Source organism: Phalangium opilio, unplaced genomic scaffold (genome assembly GCF_054372755.1).
Source record: "Phalangium opilio isolate 3A_F unplaced genomic scaffold, DU_Popi_V2 ptg000113l_1, whole genome shotgun sequence".
In the NCBI taxonomy this organism is placed as follows: Eukaryota; Metazoa; Arthropoda; class Arachnida; order Opiliones; family Phalangiidae; genus Phalangium; species Phalangium opilio.
This window is the reverse complement of record NW_028324209.1, coordinates 6,025,580-6,045,176: the sequence shown is the minus strand read 5'-3', so window position 1 is coordinate 6,045,176 and position 19,597 is coordinate 6,025,580. Positions and strand designations below refer to the sequence as shown.

At 36.6% G+C, this 19,597-nt stretch overlaps 1 protein-coding gene and 1 long non-coding RNA gene across 2 annotated transcripts in view; one reads left to right on the top strand and one right to left on the bottom strand.

The window, feature by feature from the left end:
* Nucleotides 1-6,487, bottom strand: part of LOC149623583 (transient receptor potential-gamma protein-like) — a 59,301-nt gene extending 52,814 nt beyond the window's left edge. Inside the window, exons 1-2 of the mRNA XM_089852608.1 lie at nucleotides 6,394-6,487; nucleotides 4,368-4,662 (exon numbers count right to left, since the gene is read on the bottom strand). Of these exons, the coding sequence (XP_089708734.1) occupies nucleotides 4,368-4,636 (269 nt within the window). The 5' untranslated portion in view covers nucleotides 4,637-4,662; nucleotides 6,394-6,487. The remainder of the gene's footprint in view (nucleotides 1-4,367; nucleotides 4,663-6,393) is intronic.
* Nucleotides 6,488-12,508: 6,021 nt separating this feature from the next.
* LOC149623582 (uncharacterized) lies at nucleotides 12,509-13,469 on the top strand. Its single transcript, XR_016374727.1, has 3 exons — nucleotides 12,509-12,761; nucleotides 12,843-13,018; nucleotides 13,099-13,469. It is a non-coding gene; the product is annotated as an uncharacterized LOC149623582 (long non-coding RNA).
* Nucleotides 13,470-19,597: the final 6,128 nt, after the last annotated feature.

The window sequence follows — 19,597 nt, the reverse complement described above, 5'->3', positions numbered from 1 at the left end:
GAGAAGCTGCTCTGGACCAAACTCACAACGGATGGAGATGGAAAACACAGGAGGATGTATACCTTCATCCACATGAGAGTTGCGCATGTCCGTAATTAAGGTTCATAACACGCGTGCACTATAATGTGACAGCGGTAAGTTAAGGAGTCGAGAGAGAATTACTTTATTACCAAAAAAAGTAACTAAAACCCTCAACTTTCACACTAAGAAAGACGTCTCTCCAACGTTTCGCCTCCAATATACAAATAACTCTCCTTGCTTTTCGATAAGGGCAATGCATTGGACATGTAAAGAGTATGAGAACTATACGCCAAAGAAAAATTCCGATGGTGTTCGGTCTCTTGCTCTTTGGTTCTCCGCCTATTTCTTGTTCTTAAATAGAGAATGATGAATTGATGACGTCACGAAATCGTCTGACTACGCCCCCTTGAAACTTTCTCCTACTACTAAAACTACTACAATACTTCAGAATCAAAATATCATTCCATAATTTCCGGGCTCCCCATCCCTATGCATTTCTCCTTTTATATTCTAAAACAGGTGTTGGCACGAGAATGGATCTTGTTTCGGAGTTTTGGGCCAACGTCTTCAATTTTCAATTTGCATATCTTTTCTTACGGCGTCTTTTCTACCGGATTTTTTAGTCTGCAGTATTTTTTATACTGTTCAAGTATCGTCATCCAATCGGTCATTTTTATACTTTATTCAAAAATACACGACATAATGTCGTTTTGCACGTATTGCATTAATATATTGTAAGATTTGCTATACTATTCCCGTCTGGAATATGCATTATTCAATATTATGGCCCTTGTATAAAGACTAGATTTTGGATAATGGCTCTACCGTATAAAATTATTATATCAGATATAATTCTGTCCAACTCGATCACTTTTATTGGAAAAAGGGACCAAGGCTTTATTTATGGAAAACCACATACAAAAACCTCTACCCAGTTTAATAACTTTATCCGCAAAAACCACTACAATAGCTCCAAAAAAGAAATCTTATTATAACAAAATATTAACCAGGGTCAAAACTAGGAAGTGAGGTTTGAACTACCGTGGGGAATTGCCTGTAAATGCTATAACATGCTCTAGAATAAACTAATACGCTTTCTTTCTGCACTCATTTTGAATGAGAAAAAATATTAAGCCCAAGAAATTAATTGAAAAACTGAATTTCTCCTCAAAATTGCAGTATTTTGCATGAAATTAAAATAAATAATATTTTCTTTACGAATTTCAATTCAGTATGTAAATCGTGTATAACCCATACATGTCTATGAGAATATCTAATTCCATTGGGATTGAATACTGAAAGTAATTATTTAAATGACTTTTTGAAATCAAATTAAAATAAAATAAAAAAACGTCGCTTCAACTCGTAAAATGAATGAAGAAGGGTATACCAACGAAGTTGCTACACAATCCAATTTAAACGTGGTATAAAAACTTTCAGCTCTAGTATCAATAAATGAAATTACAAATGCAAATAAAAGGTCGGTAGTGCCGTCTTTATACCTTAAAGTAACTAAATAAGGGCAAATCATTTGTCACTAATTGATAATCGTACACTAGAATGTTTTGAAATAGGTTTCTAGCCATAATTAGCATCATCAGCCAATTTAATTGAGGAAAAAGATTTTCCTCAATTATTTCTGAATTTTTCTCTAATAAAAACTCCTATTTTAATTATCCCAAACTTCTAACCCTCCCAATTCAAAGTTACCGACTAAAAAAAAAATTTATAAAAACTTGAAAGATGGCTATTTTTGAAGCGGTATCCTCATACTGATGGAATAATTTTCCACTAGAACTGAACTTCCAAAAAGTCTGATAAAAAAGCTTTTGGTTATAATTTATGTAAATTTTGGAGGTGGTATATACTCGTGTCTAGAATGCACTTAAACGTAAGCTAATCTTCACTCTTTCACAATAGAATTAAAGGAAGCCGAGCTTTACTTTCGAAGGTAAGGCATACTCCGGTTGAGATAAGAAGGTCCTAACAATTTACCCAATTTCTCGGCGAGGTGAAGCTAAAATCAATTAAATGGTCGGACCTTAAATGGGTCGCTATAGCTTAGAAGTGACTTTCAGGATAACCTGACGGCAATTACGAATTGAGAGACGTCATATTTAATGGCCTTTAACGGCCGGTTAAATTCCTAGCGCGTAATAAAGGCGGACGCTGTTTACGCGACACTGAAAATGGTCGAGAAAATTTTGGGGCTATAAATTTTTGAAAGTTAATTAGAATATCCGAAATATCGTGTTAGGCTTAGCGCCTGTTTGTTGCTGACTGAGGGGTATAATATTTGACATTTAATCAAGTATAATTATTAATAAACGCTAGAGAATTCCTAAAATATACGGGAATCGAAAAATTTCTTTAAAACTGAATATATTTAGAAGTTTTAACTATCCAACTCCCGGCATTGAGGGACTCGTTACATATTGAACCAGACTTACAACCCTTAAACTTCTCGTTTAACGTGTTCTCCTAGTTTCATTGGAAACCAGTCTGAGACAACAAAAATAAAATCACCTTAATGTGAAAGAATGAATACGTAATTTATGATGACTTACTGAAAATTATAATTTTTTCAGATTTTGGTGGGGATTAAATGACTAATCGGTATGATGAAAGGGGCCTAGATCGTTTACCATAATGTATGTAAGAGTTTTCGCGGATTCGGGCTATTTGCTTAATGATAATGTTGGTCATATAAAGAATTGCTTTTATGCATTAAAAATTGTGTTGGACATTGAGGGTTCGTATTTCGGAGCATGGGACGATAGATAAGATTAGAAAAAATATAGTAGATGCTTTTTCAAATAAAATGAACTACGTATAAATGAAATAATCATATTTTTCACTCCCTTGTAATCAGGGTTGGCAAAAATCCGGATAATTTGAATAAAATCCAGACCAGTGGTTTTTATTGGATTAAACCGGATTTTATTGGATTTATCCGGATTTTTTAAAAACACGAGTTATTTTAGGTTTTTTTGAAGGCAAAGTACTTCTGTTTAGCTCTTATTTTAGTTTTGGGGCACTCCCCGACCCCTAGCCCCGACTCCAATATAAAATAGTCTGCTAGTTTAACTGATAAAATGTTTTCATGAAATCAATTTCTTTCCTGAGTGCACGAGCCTAACACTAGCGCGGCTCCAGTGGATCCCTTACAAGGGGACTTTCCTTCTAAACTCCGGGTTTGGTTTAGCAAAGGCTAGTGGGCGGGATTTATGCATGCACGTATGAATTCCGCCCACAAATGCCTCTAGCTTTCCCAAGCCAAAACTGGAGTTCGTAAGGAAAGTCAACCTGTCCACTGGAACCAACGCTATGCTTTAAGTTCGAGTACTACTGGAAAAATATTGTAAGCTGTAACTGGACAGTAACCGGTAACATAACTATTAGTTTTATCATTTATAATAAATAATCTTTAGTTGTCGCTTCATATATTTTTGCCTTGTTTCTGGTTGTATTTTAATTATTTTTATGGCACAAAATTGATTTTTCCCCAATCATAATTAAGCCGGATATTTTAGGTGGATTTTTTTAAGTGGATTAATCCGGATTAAACCAGGTGGTTTAAACCGGACTGGATAGGTAGTTGCCAACCCTGCTTGTAATAGACCAGTTTCTAAAAGTAGGGCTAAAATAGAGTATGGTGTTTGACCACCTTGTTTTCTAAAGACAGAGCATTTGTTGGACTGGTATGTCGACAACAAAGACGTTAAATATAGCTTCGAACTAAAAGGACTGGTAACTTTGAAGCAAATTTGCTTTAATTACTTTGCGTGTTAGTTTGATTCATATTTAAATGTGAACTCTTGACTTGTGACTTAAAATTTGCGCATTGCGTCTGTATAGAATATCCCCAGCCAGTTGATATTAAGCTTAAATATGTCTAAAATTACAGTTTATCAAAATGGATCCAAAATACACTTAATCAATGAGTCTAACAACAGACGTACATATAGTGAAAGCTGACGGATGCCATAATTAATTTAAACATATTTCCCCGAATTTAAGATGGGTCTTTGGATAATTGAGTGTAAGGGAATTAAAATTTCGGCCTATAATATACACCAAGGGTTATGATCTAACGTATTAAGGCAGGCGTTATTGGATTTCCAGTTTATACTATGCAATTACAACGTCTACCATGTTGGTGCGGAATTCCCAGAAGGGGTTAACAAAGTTACGTAAAAAGCTAATTAATAATGAGTAGATTAATTCGGAAAATTTAAGCCCATCGTTGGATTAATCTATGGTAAAGCCGCGGCGCAAGTTTTAACACACCAAACTAAGTTCAATTAAACAATAGGTGTAAAAAAGTTAATGAACTTGGAACTGACCTTCGGACGGACGCCAAGTCTCCCCTCTCGACAGATAACAAGAACTTTTTCTCCTCGAGGGTCAACTGTCCTTCCTTGCGAAGAGGAGTGTCTTCGTCCGGGATGACCTCTCCGATCCCCATGATGCCCACTCCGCCTAGAGCCCCTCCGGCCAAAGACATGGATCGGCCGCCTACGCCCCGACTGAAGAATCGGCCCGGTTCGCAACCGACGACGCATCCTCCCGTGCCCACCGTGTAGCCTCCTCGAGACGGGTACGTGGGCTCCATAAGGGTCACCGACACCCAAATGACATCTACATAAAAAGAGGTAATGAAAATAATAATGAGAAAAATGGTTAAGTCTAATTTGGCGGTACCAAATACCACTTGGTCAGGGCCGTCGAGAGAGGGGGTAATTGTGTCAGTTTTCCCCGGGCCCGTACCTTCTAGGCGGTCCGGCCCATTTGTATGGGGGCCCCCTAGTTCTTGATTTTGCCCCGAGCCCATAAAATCTCTCCACGGCTCTGCACTTGGTAGGCCAGTGACGCTTCTCCAATAGAGCTGACTTCACAACTGAGAAAGCTCTATTTTCTACAGTTTGCAATGATGGCGGTTATGTAACATTATGCCTAAAAGTACGATATTCGTGAGATAACCAAAGACATTCACGGTGTAATATACTAAATGAACCTTGGTGTAAATGCATTGCTCAACATGTAGATTTTTCAAAGTCTAAAATTAGCATCTACAGCGCGCGTAAGCCCTACTTTATTCAAAAGAATGTTGCCATAAATTTTCTAGATACACAAAACAGAATTTAATGTAAGAGTAGGAAAAGCAGACTTTAACCGCTGGAATTTTAAATTGACCTAGGCTTAGGAGAAAAAGAAATTCCCTATAGTAGACTGAAAAACGGACTGAGTCACGAACAGGGAATTGAAACCGATGGTAAAAAGAAAATCCTCCGGAAGTTTAAGATAAACAAACAAAGGATTGAAAGGAAAAGGAAGAACCATCTAATTAAAAGTAAACCGTAATTCTTCGAATTTGCTTTAAATTATTGATGAAAGAATTTTCAAGTTGTCAAACAATCCACGCGTTGAAGGTCGAAAAAGTCAACGTGTAAATCTTTTGAGTTGAGCATACGATAATATATGCGCAGGCTAAATAGGAAGCGGCTGCTTATAATGTTTAAAACTATTAAAAGTTTCTAAATTTTCACTCAGTTAAACTGAATGTTCTTAGTATCTTAACTTTGAAACTTTATTATTGCAGTCTCCGCTACAACCACCGAAAAGCATTTATATTTAATAAGCACCGCGCCGTATATCTAAAAATTGCTTTCCCAGCAACGTTTTGCGTCTATATTAGAAACGTACGCAACTTGTTCATATACGCAAAATACCATGGCAAAAATTAAGGGAATGGTCCCAAAACTGCGGGAAGGCAGCTTGAGCACCCCCGGTTACGCCCGGACCGGACTGGGTCATTACGCGATACGATAAGCAAGGCTTAGTTTAGCCGCTTTGTCATTTGACCATTAAGGAAAGCTGGAAACGAAAATGAGGGGGTTTTCGTCTGGTACGACTAATTGATTGAAGTAATTGTTATTATGGTAGAACCGTATCTTTTGCACGCTTATCCCGTAGTGAAATAGTTCCTTCAGAAATGAAAATTCTAGCTTGTTAAACTACGCAGAATTTTGTTGCAATTTATGCTGATTGCAACCTGGAGCAAATTTTTCTCAGTTTATTTAAAAAAAATCGAATGATTAGTTAAAGTTTTAAGTACCGCGTTAACTGATGTATACTGGGTTGTTTCTAGCCTAAATAACTAGCTCACTATGTCTCGCAAATTCTGTCAATATTAAGAGTGTTTTTATCAATATCCTTGGTGAGTACATCGGGTTTAAAATTAGACAAAGGTCGTTGTGTATTTTGAGTAATTACATCCGGTTTAAACAAGCTTTGTCCCGAAAACTGTCAGTTATGTCTAATTACCCTAAAACGAGCAATCAAATTAATAGGCAATTAAAATAATATTACCTCACAGAAGAAATCCATCAACCAACCGCTTATCAGTCGCATACAAAAACGTCGACGGGTAGACTATAAAGTTTTTAAATCTCTCTATAAAAAACCTCCATTTTTGAAGTAAAAAGAAATTCCGCAAAAGAAATCGCGTATAATTTTTAATAGATGATTTAATAACTTTATATATGTTAAGTTTAAATATTTTTATTTTACGTTAGGTTGTATTTTTGTTTCGTTTCGTACTATTCAGGGCTCCTTTTTTTCTTGATTAATTTATTAATTTCTACGAAAACACCGGCACACGTGACGTCACTTTTAACGAAATTAAATGAAAATCATTCGAGATTCATTTACAACTAACTCGAGAGACGGGTCTTATTTTTTAGTTCTCAGAGTCCAAAGACCGCGATAAAAAAATGCAATTCTTTTTTTTAGTTAAAATTTCTCGACTAAGAACTTGTACTTTGTTGTCAGGGTTATTATTAAAAAACACGGGAGTTTTATTCTCCTTCTATTGGTCACTTTCTACCTTTCTTTCTCGCCAAAAGGGTTTTAAAAACTTAATTAGATAAATCGCGCGAGCCAAACTTGTGCAAAATTAACAAAAGGAGACTAATTACGGTACTGCTGACTTTGGAGGCGATCGGACTAAAAACTGGTAGTTTACGAACTTACGGTGTTTCTCGAAAAAAACTATAAAACTCGCGCGCGCGGCGGGTCGGACGTCCATTCGACTCGATGCCGTCCGAGTCACGCCGAATACTGGCTGGTCCGTGGTGTGGGAAGAGGAAGGAGAAGAAACTAGGATGAGAGAAGAGCTTTCCAGAAGCGCGAGAGGACGAGAGGAGGGGGATGGGATTGGGAGAGGCTGCGAAGAGCAGGCTGCACCTCTGCTTCTCCTCTTTCTCTCCCTCTCTCTCTCTCTCTCTTTCTCTCTTTCTCTCTTTACTCCCTCTACTCGATTCCATCCCTTTTCCCCCTCTAACAACCGGGATCAAAAGATAATCACTCGAAGTGAATGTTGGAAGCCTACAGGGACAGATGTTGCGAGTCATAATGGAGGTGCCATTGACATGAAAGGAATTAAAAATGGATAAATCTACAGATATCATCACTATTTATCTGTTTCTTCTTGTATTCCTGATCTATTGCCTCTAGGTTTATGAATTTAGTATAACAAAGAGTCGTACATGAAAAGATAAAACAGAGTTTCGCTAGAAAACAAAGTATTTCGATAAGACCGCTAACTCTTAAACCCCTAGTATTTGGGACAAAGAACCACTAAGCTAGCAGCTTTTTCACAGAAAGAGGGCGTCAGATGAACACGCAACATAGTAGAAAAAGAAATCATCTCTTTTGCCAGAAGTACATCATAGACGTTGCCAAGCGTAACACACATATTATTATTTCATATTATTCATGGCCTAGTTTAGACTACAAGATTCCTATTTCGGTCACTACTGAGCTTTCTTGGCTCTCTGGTCCTCTTTCCCTTGTAACAGGGAGCAGACGTAAAGTTTTATTCCTTTATGATCGTATAAGGGATGGATGGGAGAAAAATCAATTGTTAGGCACACTAGCGGGATCTTATAACAGGACCAGGGCATGGCGCGCGCGTTTATTGGGGATTTGAAACATAGAATGCTTTCTGCTTTTAAGGGAGTGCATTGCCAGTAAGGGTCATGGTTCGGGATCTGCGGTTTTTACGAGGGTTTTTGGAAAGAAAATGCTGTTTCCGGCTCTTTCCTCTTTTTCGGCGAGGTTAAAGGTTATCTTTGATGGTCATCGCCTCTCGCCATGTCATTACGTGGTTGATGGTTCAACACTCATTTTTTGGAGTGCGGTACACGTTGAGAAAACATGTAGCGTTAATAGAATTCAAAATTTTGGTTAATATTCCGCTAATTAAATCGCTCAGTATTAGTTTTAAACGTTAATTATATTAGCGAGTAATCCGCAAAATTATCACAATAGCTCCTTACAATTTGGAGTAACCAAACAATCTTTCAACAAATAAACCGGTCGAGAAGATGCCTATTGAAATACGGATAAATACTTAGCTCGGTCCTTCAGAATGCACCTAACGCCTTCCGAAGTTAGCGTGACAGTTCAATAATCGGCCTAATAAAGGCTACAAATATCATCCCTTTATACAACGGATATCTTAAGAATTGTTAACTCGTACAAGCAGACTCAATCTATCAAGCCAATTCAGCACTACGTGTTCAACGTCAAAGCGTATAACGGATACTATGAATCAATTCAACACCATCAAGAATAAAACTTCAGTTGCGTTGCAAACGAGGTTATAAAATCTTGAAGCCAGGTGGCTACTCTTAAGCTGTCACATCTTAAATTTATTCTTGGTATAATGAAATGATTAGTGTAAAGCATTTGTTTATAAGGTGTGTTTCATAAGTATGACGCTTTCTATAGTTCGAGAACGACGCGATGATTGACCTCAACCAATTTATTCTTTATATAGCTCCTCATCAGGCGTCGCTTTGCGAGAATTTGTGATCTACTTTACTCCTTGACGAGCATACCTTACAATGTCACAATGTACTTATGGTTCAAATTATTATTTTCAGTAATTCAAAAAACTTCAAGATTCGGTCACTATATTCACGTGATAAATTACTTAATTTCATTCGGAACCGTTTACAATTCTAGTTAAGTTCCTTCCGTTCCCTTCGTCATACAAATCTAAGTTCTTAGTAACCTCGAGTTCGACCTCTATACGTCATATATGGAATTTCAAAAGCTGTCCGAAAATCGGAAAGATTTAGAGAGAAATTCGGATCTTACACCTCCAGAGCAACCAACTTAAAGGTAGAAAGAGAATATGATTGCGTTTGCGGTTTCTAGGATTTTAATCGAATTTTCGAGCCGGCCCTTTCGGACAAGGAAATTCTTGAGAGACATTCCAAGTTTTCCCCGGTATCATATTGGTGAAATGAGTAGCTAGGGAATCGGCGAAGGTGCTGGTAGTTGCTTGAGAAAACTGATTTAATAGAGAGAGCGAGAGCGCGCTATTGAAATTGGAGGAAAGTCTTAAGAGATTATTAATTACCGCAGAATTTACACGTCGGTTTTAGAATAAACCTTTTAAGAATTGGGGAGATAAATTTCGTACGTTGAAATAATGAAACAGATTTACTCAATTGAATAAGCTCGGGAAAAGGAGCGCAGCCTTATCGGTCCAGTTGATTTATTATACTTCGATTTTCAATATTGTAGTGTATATTTAAATACATTGGCCTCGATGATACGAAGTTTTCAACTTTCAAAAATAATGAATTAAGTTGTTATTTAACTTAAGAGTTCATATTTTTAAAGAAGAAAAAAACACGATATAATTTTCTTTTTCAGTTTCGAATGAGCTTATACAAACATTCAACGTATGAAAGTAAGCAAATATGTCTGTGAGGAAATTTTCCCGTCGTTTGAAGTCCTTTTTTAAAATAAGCTCATTAGTGTAAAAAATGGACCAAGGGAAAAGATTTTGATAAACGTGCGTGGGCGTGAAATATTTCTATTCAATAATTTGGCAAGTACAGAACCAAAGCATCGTCAGATTTGTACAGAGCTATCAAAATAGCTCAATCTTATAGGGAAGGTCAATTTTAGAATTTGGAAAAAAAATTCTATGGGTCTTTAAACCCTTTTATTTTGTGATATTAGGTCAATTTGATATCAATATAGGGATATGATATAAGCTTCTTTAGTAGATCTTTAAGTATATCATAGTCGTACAAGAGGTATTACATTTTACGACATAATTTCATATTTAGTTTTAAGACGTTAAAAATAATTTTCGGAGAGATATTTTTTTAAATAACAAGCAAGGTAAATAGTAAAAGAGTTAGAAAGAAAGGTAACGATAGTTTCGTTGGGCATGAAAGTGCTGCTGAGGTAGTTCCGAAAGAGTCGGGCATAAATTTTCACCAAGTTTCTCGCTATGCCGTAAAAGTCAAGACGTTTCCCCGAAATAAGTGAAGGAAGAAAAAGCAAGACTATTTCCCATTTATCCTGGTGTTCAGACTCACACTCGGCCAGTCGCACCGCAGCTTAAAGAGGCCGAATCAATGGCTTCAAGATAGAAATATTCACTCTCTACAACTTTGGTTAAGTAAATAGAAAAACGATGTTCTCTATATACTGGAGCATGTTTTCGAACATCCCTTAAACTTAACTTTCCTTGAATATTATGTAATTGTTAATTTCTAATTCTTTAAAATCAACTCAAAGCATTAAGCCTTTTAGCATTACGACAGGAACTTTATAGTCGATATACTAACTACTTGTACATTACTTTTAGTAATTATTTTTAGGTCGCTCTTCAGAAAGGACTTTTGGAATTAATTGATTTATGTGCTGGGTAGATGAAAACATGGCCACACGTTCCTGCCCAGGCCATGTTTATCTCATGACCATCATCTATTCTTAATTCCTCCAAAAACTAATTCATGAAGCGTTACTTAGAGAAAGGCAGACAAAGTAGAGCGTATTTCTTACTGGAGTTATATCACCACTTAGTATTTACTTTTAAACTTTTCCATAATGAAGCCGAATTTACGTGAAATATTTTTAGTTTTACATTTCAGTTGCGTAATACTTTCCAAGAAAAGAATTGTACGAGGATTAAATTGCCTTCTTCTTTTCAAAGATCTTTCTTTATCTGACTTTTATAGCTGAAGGAACCTTAGTTAACTGGCATTACCAGTTCTTTCCAATTGAGAAAACTCAACTATAGCTCTCTCTAAGAGACGTGAGCCGTCACTATCCCCCGCAGTAACCTCTTAATGGATGTTGGTAGCTAGGCGTACGTAACTTTTGTCGTTAATTACGATTAAGCAGAGCGTATTCGAGCTCGAAATGCGACTCCCTGAACCGTCTATTCTACGATTAACCGAACTAAAATCAGCCCCCAACTTAGCCGGAGCAACGTTAACAATCCTATGCCGGATCTATACGTGTATGCGGATCTTCAATATTCATTATTCGGTGTTGCCCAAATTAGGAATGTTATAGATAGGAGCCCAATAGTATAATGGAGAAAGAGGAACAGACGAAATTACGTCACGTCCGCTTTTATGACGTCGTTTTACTCTTAAAACGTCGTTTATTGAATTAATGAAATTGGAAAGAGACAATAAAGTGTAAACCAAAAACAATATGTGATTATTAAAGATTTTTGGACACCACTCAGCTTGTTTTGCGGTACATTTACTGTTTTTTTTTTGACATTATAAAGGCTGAACTTAGCGGCATATACCGAAGATACAGTATTTATATATATGGTACTGCGAGCATTGGTGTATAGCGGGTAAAACATTTCTACTGGCGCTCATAGAAAAAGCATTGGGAATTGTGCCCCTATATTCCATCTTACCTTGAAATATTTTTATGCATAATATGAATATTATAACACTTGATTATTCATTAAAAAACAAATAAAGGCCAATTAAGTGTAGTTAATACTATAATATTAAATTAAATAATTCGATATCGCATTTAATTACACAAAAGTGTTAGTCGAGAATCATAATTAATTTTACAGATACAACCCTCCATATTGAACCTCTGAAATTTTATTTACCAAAATAGAACCGTAGAATTTCAATCGTATTTTCGCTAGATTGGCTTCAATATAAATGTTAGCGATAAGCTACGGGCAATAAAACACCTTAACAAGCCTTATCAGACTCTATAAAGCTTCTGTTTTCCATTTTAAAACCCTAAAACGGATTTATAGAGAGACTTTATTTCGGTAAATCGGAAAACAAAAATCTCTACATAGCAACTCCCTTAGTAACAGCTCGGAAAATGGAAAAATCCCAACAGAGAGCGAGCCATGAATATACAAGGCTTAACGTTAGCATTTCGCGAATAAACAGAGAATCGGAAGAAATAAGAACTTCCTGATTCCTGATATCATAAGTTCATAAGATATGTTCCATAAGTTTGGCAATGGTTACTGAGAGCTTTTTATGAAGTGACGTACTTGAAACGTCATAGATTCTCGTAAAGCGACGCCTGGTGAGCAGTCTGGGAAGCAAGAATATTTTTAAAACTAGTCCTTGGGACCAGTGACCCCTATTGTTCGAAATAATAAACTGGCCTCCGGACTGGTTCCAGCCTTTGTTCTCCTATAGGTTTGCATTTAATAAACTAGTCCCGGGGACCAGCAACCCCCACTTCTCGAATTTAAAAACTAGTCCAAGCAATTAATAAACTGGTTTTTGGAAAAGAGGAAGTGTGCTATTTCCCAGACTGCTGGTGAGGCGCTGTCAAAGGCTTAGTGCAGACTAAATAGGAGCATGGACAGCAAACCGAGCGTAGTCAATTCTCGGTTGTCGTTCTTGAACTAGCTCTCAGTAAGTCTCTAGCATTACGAAGTATAGGTATTTTCATACTTATAGAACGTATCTTATAAACTTATGCTGATATTTATATAGCTCGGAAATTGCACGGACTACGAGAAGCATTCCAAAATGTGGAGAGAAAAGACGAAGAACGTTGTTTTCCAACTCTTGCCTTCCATAACCATCAGAGACTAAAAGATTTCCCGAGGGATTGTGGGATTGATAGATCATAAACAGTTCTTACTTTTTCTAAAAATCAGTTTACAGTTGTTGGTATAATTTCCAGTCCTTTCAAAGATACTAAAGCCATGGGAGGTAATTGATCTACCCTTACACTTGACCGCCATAGATGACGAACGACGCGACAAAATTGACCTCAAGGAACAACAGACATCTCGGGCATCTTTTGTTTTAAGAAGAGAACAGCCAGCCTTAAGACCCATGCACCAACCATTGAACACCCACGTTTATCTCCTCCCGCCCACCAAGTTGACTCGTCCAGTTCTGTATATTAGAGATGGTGTTTTTCTTGCTGAACACTGCCTTTTCCAGATAATTCACTAAAGGGACTTGTTCGGCGCTTTGCGAGGATGAAAAATGACTTTGAAATTGACCTCTTTTTCTGAATTTGTCTTTCTCTACAGTGTCCCTTTTGTGGGATTCTGGGAAGGATCCGTTTTCAAAACATTCTGTTTCACCAATCTACGAACAAAACCCAACCAACGAGACTTCCGCCTTTAATTTCTGTGAACTGCGTTGGTTTATATTGAAAAACAAGGTTCGAGTTCACTAGAAAATTAAAAACTCTTTGAAGAATATTTATTTTAACAAGAAACGGTTCATTCTTTGCAGTCTAGCAACTTAAAGTGATTCTACGTGCTAGCAAATGTGGATGAGAGGGAAAGTATGACAATGGCGATAGAGCCTGTGTTAAAAAACGCGGACATCAAAGTTTCGCCAATAACTATTTAGTTTACTAGTGACTGATGGACTCGCAACTGAAAGTAGTTCAGACATTTATGCTCCTTGGTTTAACCATAGCCCACTCGATCACGCGCATCACGATGCAAGCTGCTCGCGCTATAGCTAAATTACCGAGATTACACAAGAGCAGACGACGGTAACCGCGTAACCGCGAATTAACACAAGACTTATTTTAAGGGAGTGAACAGGCCCAGTATAGCTACGCCAATAAAACGGTCAACTACGGCGAAACTCTGATGACTCGCGACTTTTGGCCATTTTCATACTTTTCCTCTCATCCACTTTTGGTGCTAGTAACAAAACTTCCCGGTGTTGAGTACCTAAATCTTTTAAACATTTCTAAAAGTTTTAGTTTTTAATTAAATGAGCAAGGATATAGAAGGTGTTTTTGATAAGTCTGGCATAAATTAAGGGGATGTTCTTTGGGTGATTTTGAGTAGAAAATGTTTTATAATATTTTAAATAAAAGACACCGTTTTCGGGTTATGATTGGAGTATTTTACGGATGACCCCTAAAATTTAATTAAAAAACTGAAAGATAATTCTAATTCAGTTAGGGGCTCATCCCTAAAACACTCAAATCATAACTCGAAAACAGTGGCCCGGACCCCAAAATGTCATGGAACATTTTCGATTGAAAATCGCTCAAAGAACATCCCCGTTGGTTTATCCCTAGACTTATCGGAAACACCCTGTATTTTAATGTTATTTCCAAATGAGAAAAATTATAACGTTGAGTTTTGATTAAAAAGAAGAGAAAATAAGTTGATATCAATTTAGAAAAATATTTCTTTCAATCTCCAACGTATAGTGAAAAGGAATCTAACTATCTCGGGAAGCCAAATAAAATCCCCTCCTTTTTTTCCCTTACTAATTTCAACGGAAGTACTGAAGTTTCAGAAGCATTCGTTTTATGACGAAATTTATTACGGAAGCTTAAGTTAGGCGGTTTCCTAGATTTTATATTAGATCAAAAATCAAATAATCCGAAGTTTTAATGGGTTTTCTTTTTGCAACTTGCATGCGTGTCACATTTTTTGGAATACCGAAGTCTATCAGTTCTTCAGAGTAGAATTGTTAGAACTTTTGATAATGTCGGATTAATTAACTATAACAATTGTATGGATTTTTTTTAACCCCTTTTCCGCAGGCTGACTTATTCAACCAACAATTTTCGTTTTATTTTTAGATCGTTCCGATGGGATGTATCTAACGCCACTAAAAAAGCTTCCAATCCCTAAGCGATATTTGACTTTTTTTATTTTAAATTGAGGCTGACATCAAGAGATTTAACTCAATTTATTAGGCGTGAATATTAATTAAAATTTAATCGCCTTGTATCACGCTTTCTTTAATTACTAATAAATTAAATGGTTTTAAAATTAAAATTAGGCGGCGAAAAACGTCTAAAGGGACCGCCAGTATTGGAATAATTAACAACGATTTTCCTACGCTGTTCTGTAGAAGTGTTAATTAAAAATTTAAAATAGTTTTAGGAATAGAAACATTTTGTATTTTAGTTTTTAATTAAAGATAGCTTTTTCAAATTCACGTTGCGGTGAAAAAATTAAGCTTCCCTTCGACTTCTAGCATTGTTCAAACGATAAAATATATTTTAAAATGTAAAATTCAAGTTAAGCAGATTAAACTTCAGTCATTATTTATCGCTTATTTCTTTGATATTATTGCACGACTTAAGGAAGTTTAATACAATGTTAAAACTGTTCAGTATAAGCAAAATAACCATGGAATATAATGTTATTTATTGTGAGAAACGACGAAATATTTCATCAAGCTATCAATAAATATTACTTATTTTTAAAGAGATACTTAAAAGCTGGCACTTTTGAGAATAATATGAAAGATCCTTGGAGAATTATAGTAATGACGCGTAGGATATGACCCTTGCGTCATGAGCTTACTAAACTACAATTCTACATCGAAAAGCTACAACCTTCCACATCAGTTCATACACAGGAAATAAGGGTCCCTAGTGTCACCTCTATATACTTTCCATCCCTAACAAATTAGATGGTTTTGCAAATAATTCGGGAGACTAGTTTCTTAATGGACAAGTGTCGATACATAGAGTAGCCCTTCAATGAAACCAGTAAACATTGAGAATAGATAAAAATTTATATTTCTAGATAGAACCATGCAGCAAGCGGAGAATCTTGAAAAATAAAGCTAATCTTGAAAGGGAGTCGTTAATAATTTATAAGAAGGAAACTTTATCAAGAAATTTTTCGGAAGGAGTATTTAAGGGGCTGTTTGAGTTAAAGGATTAAAGCCCGGTAATAAATATAATTTATAGACCATAGAAATCCCTAGCTTTTATTTTTTCTTTACTCGTTATCAAACCAGAAGTTTCCTGCGGGTGAACACGTGGGGGGAGGGGTATGAGCCCCAACCAACCCCCTCGCCCCAATCTATTGGGCCGGAAAAAGGAAAGGGGGGGGCAAGGAGCCCTACCATTAATCTTAACGGTACCTAGAGCGTTTAAGCAAAAAGTAAACAAAATCGAGTTAAATCTTCCTTTTATTTTGCGCAGTTTATCAGAAGTTCAGAAATAACCGAGTTGATGAGGCGAGGGAATTTAGTTACTTTTTACAGAAATGCAGTAATCTAAAAGTTAAAGGAAGCTACGTTTGAGATAGTCTAATCTGAATGATTCATCAAGGCCCAAACCCGAACCGCTTTACCTCGGAATTTGGAACTATAGTTTTAATGGAACTTTAGTCTTAACATAAGTTCATAAGATATATTCTGTAAGTTTGTCACTGGTTACTGAGAGCTTGTTACGAAGTGACGTAGGTCATAGATTCTCTTAAAGCGACGCCTGGTGAGGCGTTGTCAAAGGCTTAGTACAGACTAAATAGGAAGATGGACTGCAAAACCGAGTGTAGTCAATTCTCGAACTAGCTCTCAGTAAGTTTCTAGTATTACGTGATTCTGAATTATCACAGAATTCTTGACGTTTCTCCGGTTAAAATTAATTAATATTTTATAACTTTGGGTTAGTATATTTTTGATTTCTGGGTAAGATAGAAGGGAAATAAACTAAAACTGGGCAAGCAAAACGGAAAGAGTAAAAAAAAGATTTCCCGTATTTTTTTAGTAGTAGGAAAGTCTAAGAGTAATTAAGGTAGATTTTATATGGGTGCGTAATTAATTCTATATTTTTGGGAACTTTGAAAAATAAAAATAAATTTGTTTCGCTTATTTACCTACCATAATGATCCACTATAGAATTCGAAAGATGATGTGGAAAATATTAAGAAAAGAAAAAACTACAGCCTGATAACTATTTTCATAACTATCGACGTTCGAGAACGAATAAGGAATTTCGTGTCATTTCGAAGGGAACCTGTACCTCGAAACGAACTCGCCTCTGGTCATAATTAAAAGAATAGGCTGTCATTCAATGCCTTACCAAGGAAGACCACCTAAAAATAATTAAAAGGAATAGCGGTTTCTTTCTTCCCCCTTTCATTGTTTGCATACTAAGCTAGTGCATGGGCGACTCTAATCGAGCAGAGCGAAGGAGATCCGAGCTAAAAAAAGGAAGAGACCAAAGAAAAAAACTGCGCCGGTCCATAAATCTAGTTTTTTTAGACGGTCGGGTTCGACTCTCTCTATACCCATTTTCATCATGGGTGTCAGCCAAGAACTTGGCCACCTTAATTGAGAAGGAGAAGACATTCATCAAGTCGGCCGTACCTCGATACAATTTGTAGCGCTTGATTGCTTTTTTCTACCCACACTCACTCCACTGCCCGAGCCATCCTCTTTTTCTTCAAGAAAGAAGTTAAGAAGGTGATCAAGCCAACTTGGAATCGAGGCCAAATTCTCTTTCATTTGCAACCCCACCAGAGAATAAATATAACGGCATAGATAAATAACCATTTACGGAATATTTAATAAGTATTTCAGAAGCGAAATTTTCCTCTTTTATTGTTACGCGTGCAACAATTAGGATTAATTTAAATGAACGGTAAATTTAACAAACGTTTTCTCAACACGCAGAGGTCTCTGATGTGCAAGGTTTTCTTCCCATTTTGCGTCTCGTGATTGTACTCTGCTATGGTGTGATTGTACAGTACCAACACCGCACTTTAGAAAGACTTAATGAAAACTAACAATGCTTTACCACCATTTTGGTTAAGGATGCTTCAATGAAAAAAGGCAGAAGAGCAATAAATAGTGTTAGAATTAGAATCCCCCGATGTTTTCACATCACCGCGGCTTGTAGTTGTATATTTCACTCAACTGCATTTCATACGCATTCATTTAAGAATATTTTCTACCGATCCGATTGTTTTACTTCTTCAGAACTTCACACGGATGTCACGCGCAATTTTTTGACAATCATCATCAAAAGAATGGTATCTAGGACACCTCATTTTAATAGATTATGATAGGATGGCGTTTCATAAGGATGTCAATGTCGAGAACTACTTGGCAGTCGAGCTGTCAAGTTCTGGGCACGCATCAACTACAATCGAAAACAAGTGAAGTTTTACGGAAGAGAATTACGTGTGGAAGAAGGCGATTCTCTAATTAGACTCGGGGGAATTTTCCCGCACCGTTTCCAAAGCGGCCTTTAAATCTTCTCGCCGCTCCGAAAGGCTTTTGTTCGTTCAATTTCGAATAAATTAATCGAGACAATGCGATAGCTCTTCAAGCCCACCAGAGAGAGAGACGGGGAAGAGGAGAGAGAGAGAATAGGAAGAACGTGGTATTAACGAAAGAACGTTAATTAGAGAATGAGTACCTCTCCTCTAGACTCGATTGATCTTTATAAAATTACACCCGCTAAGTTTATATTTTTGGAAGAGTCAAATTTTTACTTAATTAACTAATATTTTCGTTATAGGGAGCCCCTGGTTCTGGAGAAGCTAAGGCATGCTAATTGGTTGAATCCATTCATAGAGCTCGGTATTTTCTATCCATTCTACGCGTTATTTTATCTTTATAAATACTGCATATCCACAACAATATGGATAATTAATATATTATCTTTAAATTTGCCTACATAAAAGGTCAAATGCGGAATTCTAAAAAGTTATACAAAACTGATGTTAATATTTTCCTCACAGTTTTATAATTGGTGAAGGGACGAAATGAATATAGAGGGATTAAGTATTACATCAACAGCGTTGGAGATAACCACCCACACCGGCCATCGATTAATTTTAAAAAGGGACAACGCTAGAAAGGTTACTGTTGTTTCTTTAATGGGTCTTTAACGATCTCCCTACCCGGGGGAAAACCAAGGAGAATAATAATCCGAAATTAAAGTGCTGGCCCGCACCCGATTTTTAGAAGGTTATAATGATTGGGTTTTAACACGGAGATCAGCAACGAGCCAAATGGAATAGGGGAAGTATTATTACGCTTTTAATCTCTTAATTCCAATCCACCGAGAAGGATTAACAGCGTTATTCCGCTTTAGCCTAGTTGCTAACTCTTCAATTAACTCTGATAATACCAAGGGTGACCTTTCATAAACCAAGCTGTTGTAACCGTTTCCATCGCATCGATTTACTGAAAAAATCAATACCTACATACATTGTTTAGCTGTTTTTTTTTCTAAAATAGGCCTTTCCAGTGTAAATATATTTCTTTGTATTATCCGCTCTAAAAATTTATTTTTGAACCCAAAGATTTGACTGTTTAAAGTCTTTCAGAAATTTGTCAATAGTATTTTTATCTAGTCGTTGGTATCAAGTGACCAATGGAAGTCAATCTGAAATAAGCCGAGGACGACGTTGACCACTTAAGCCTTAAAACAAAATCAAGCGTTCAGTGTACTTTCGAGCTAATGGCGCCATGGGATATTTAGTTTCGCCTTACAGATACGC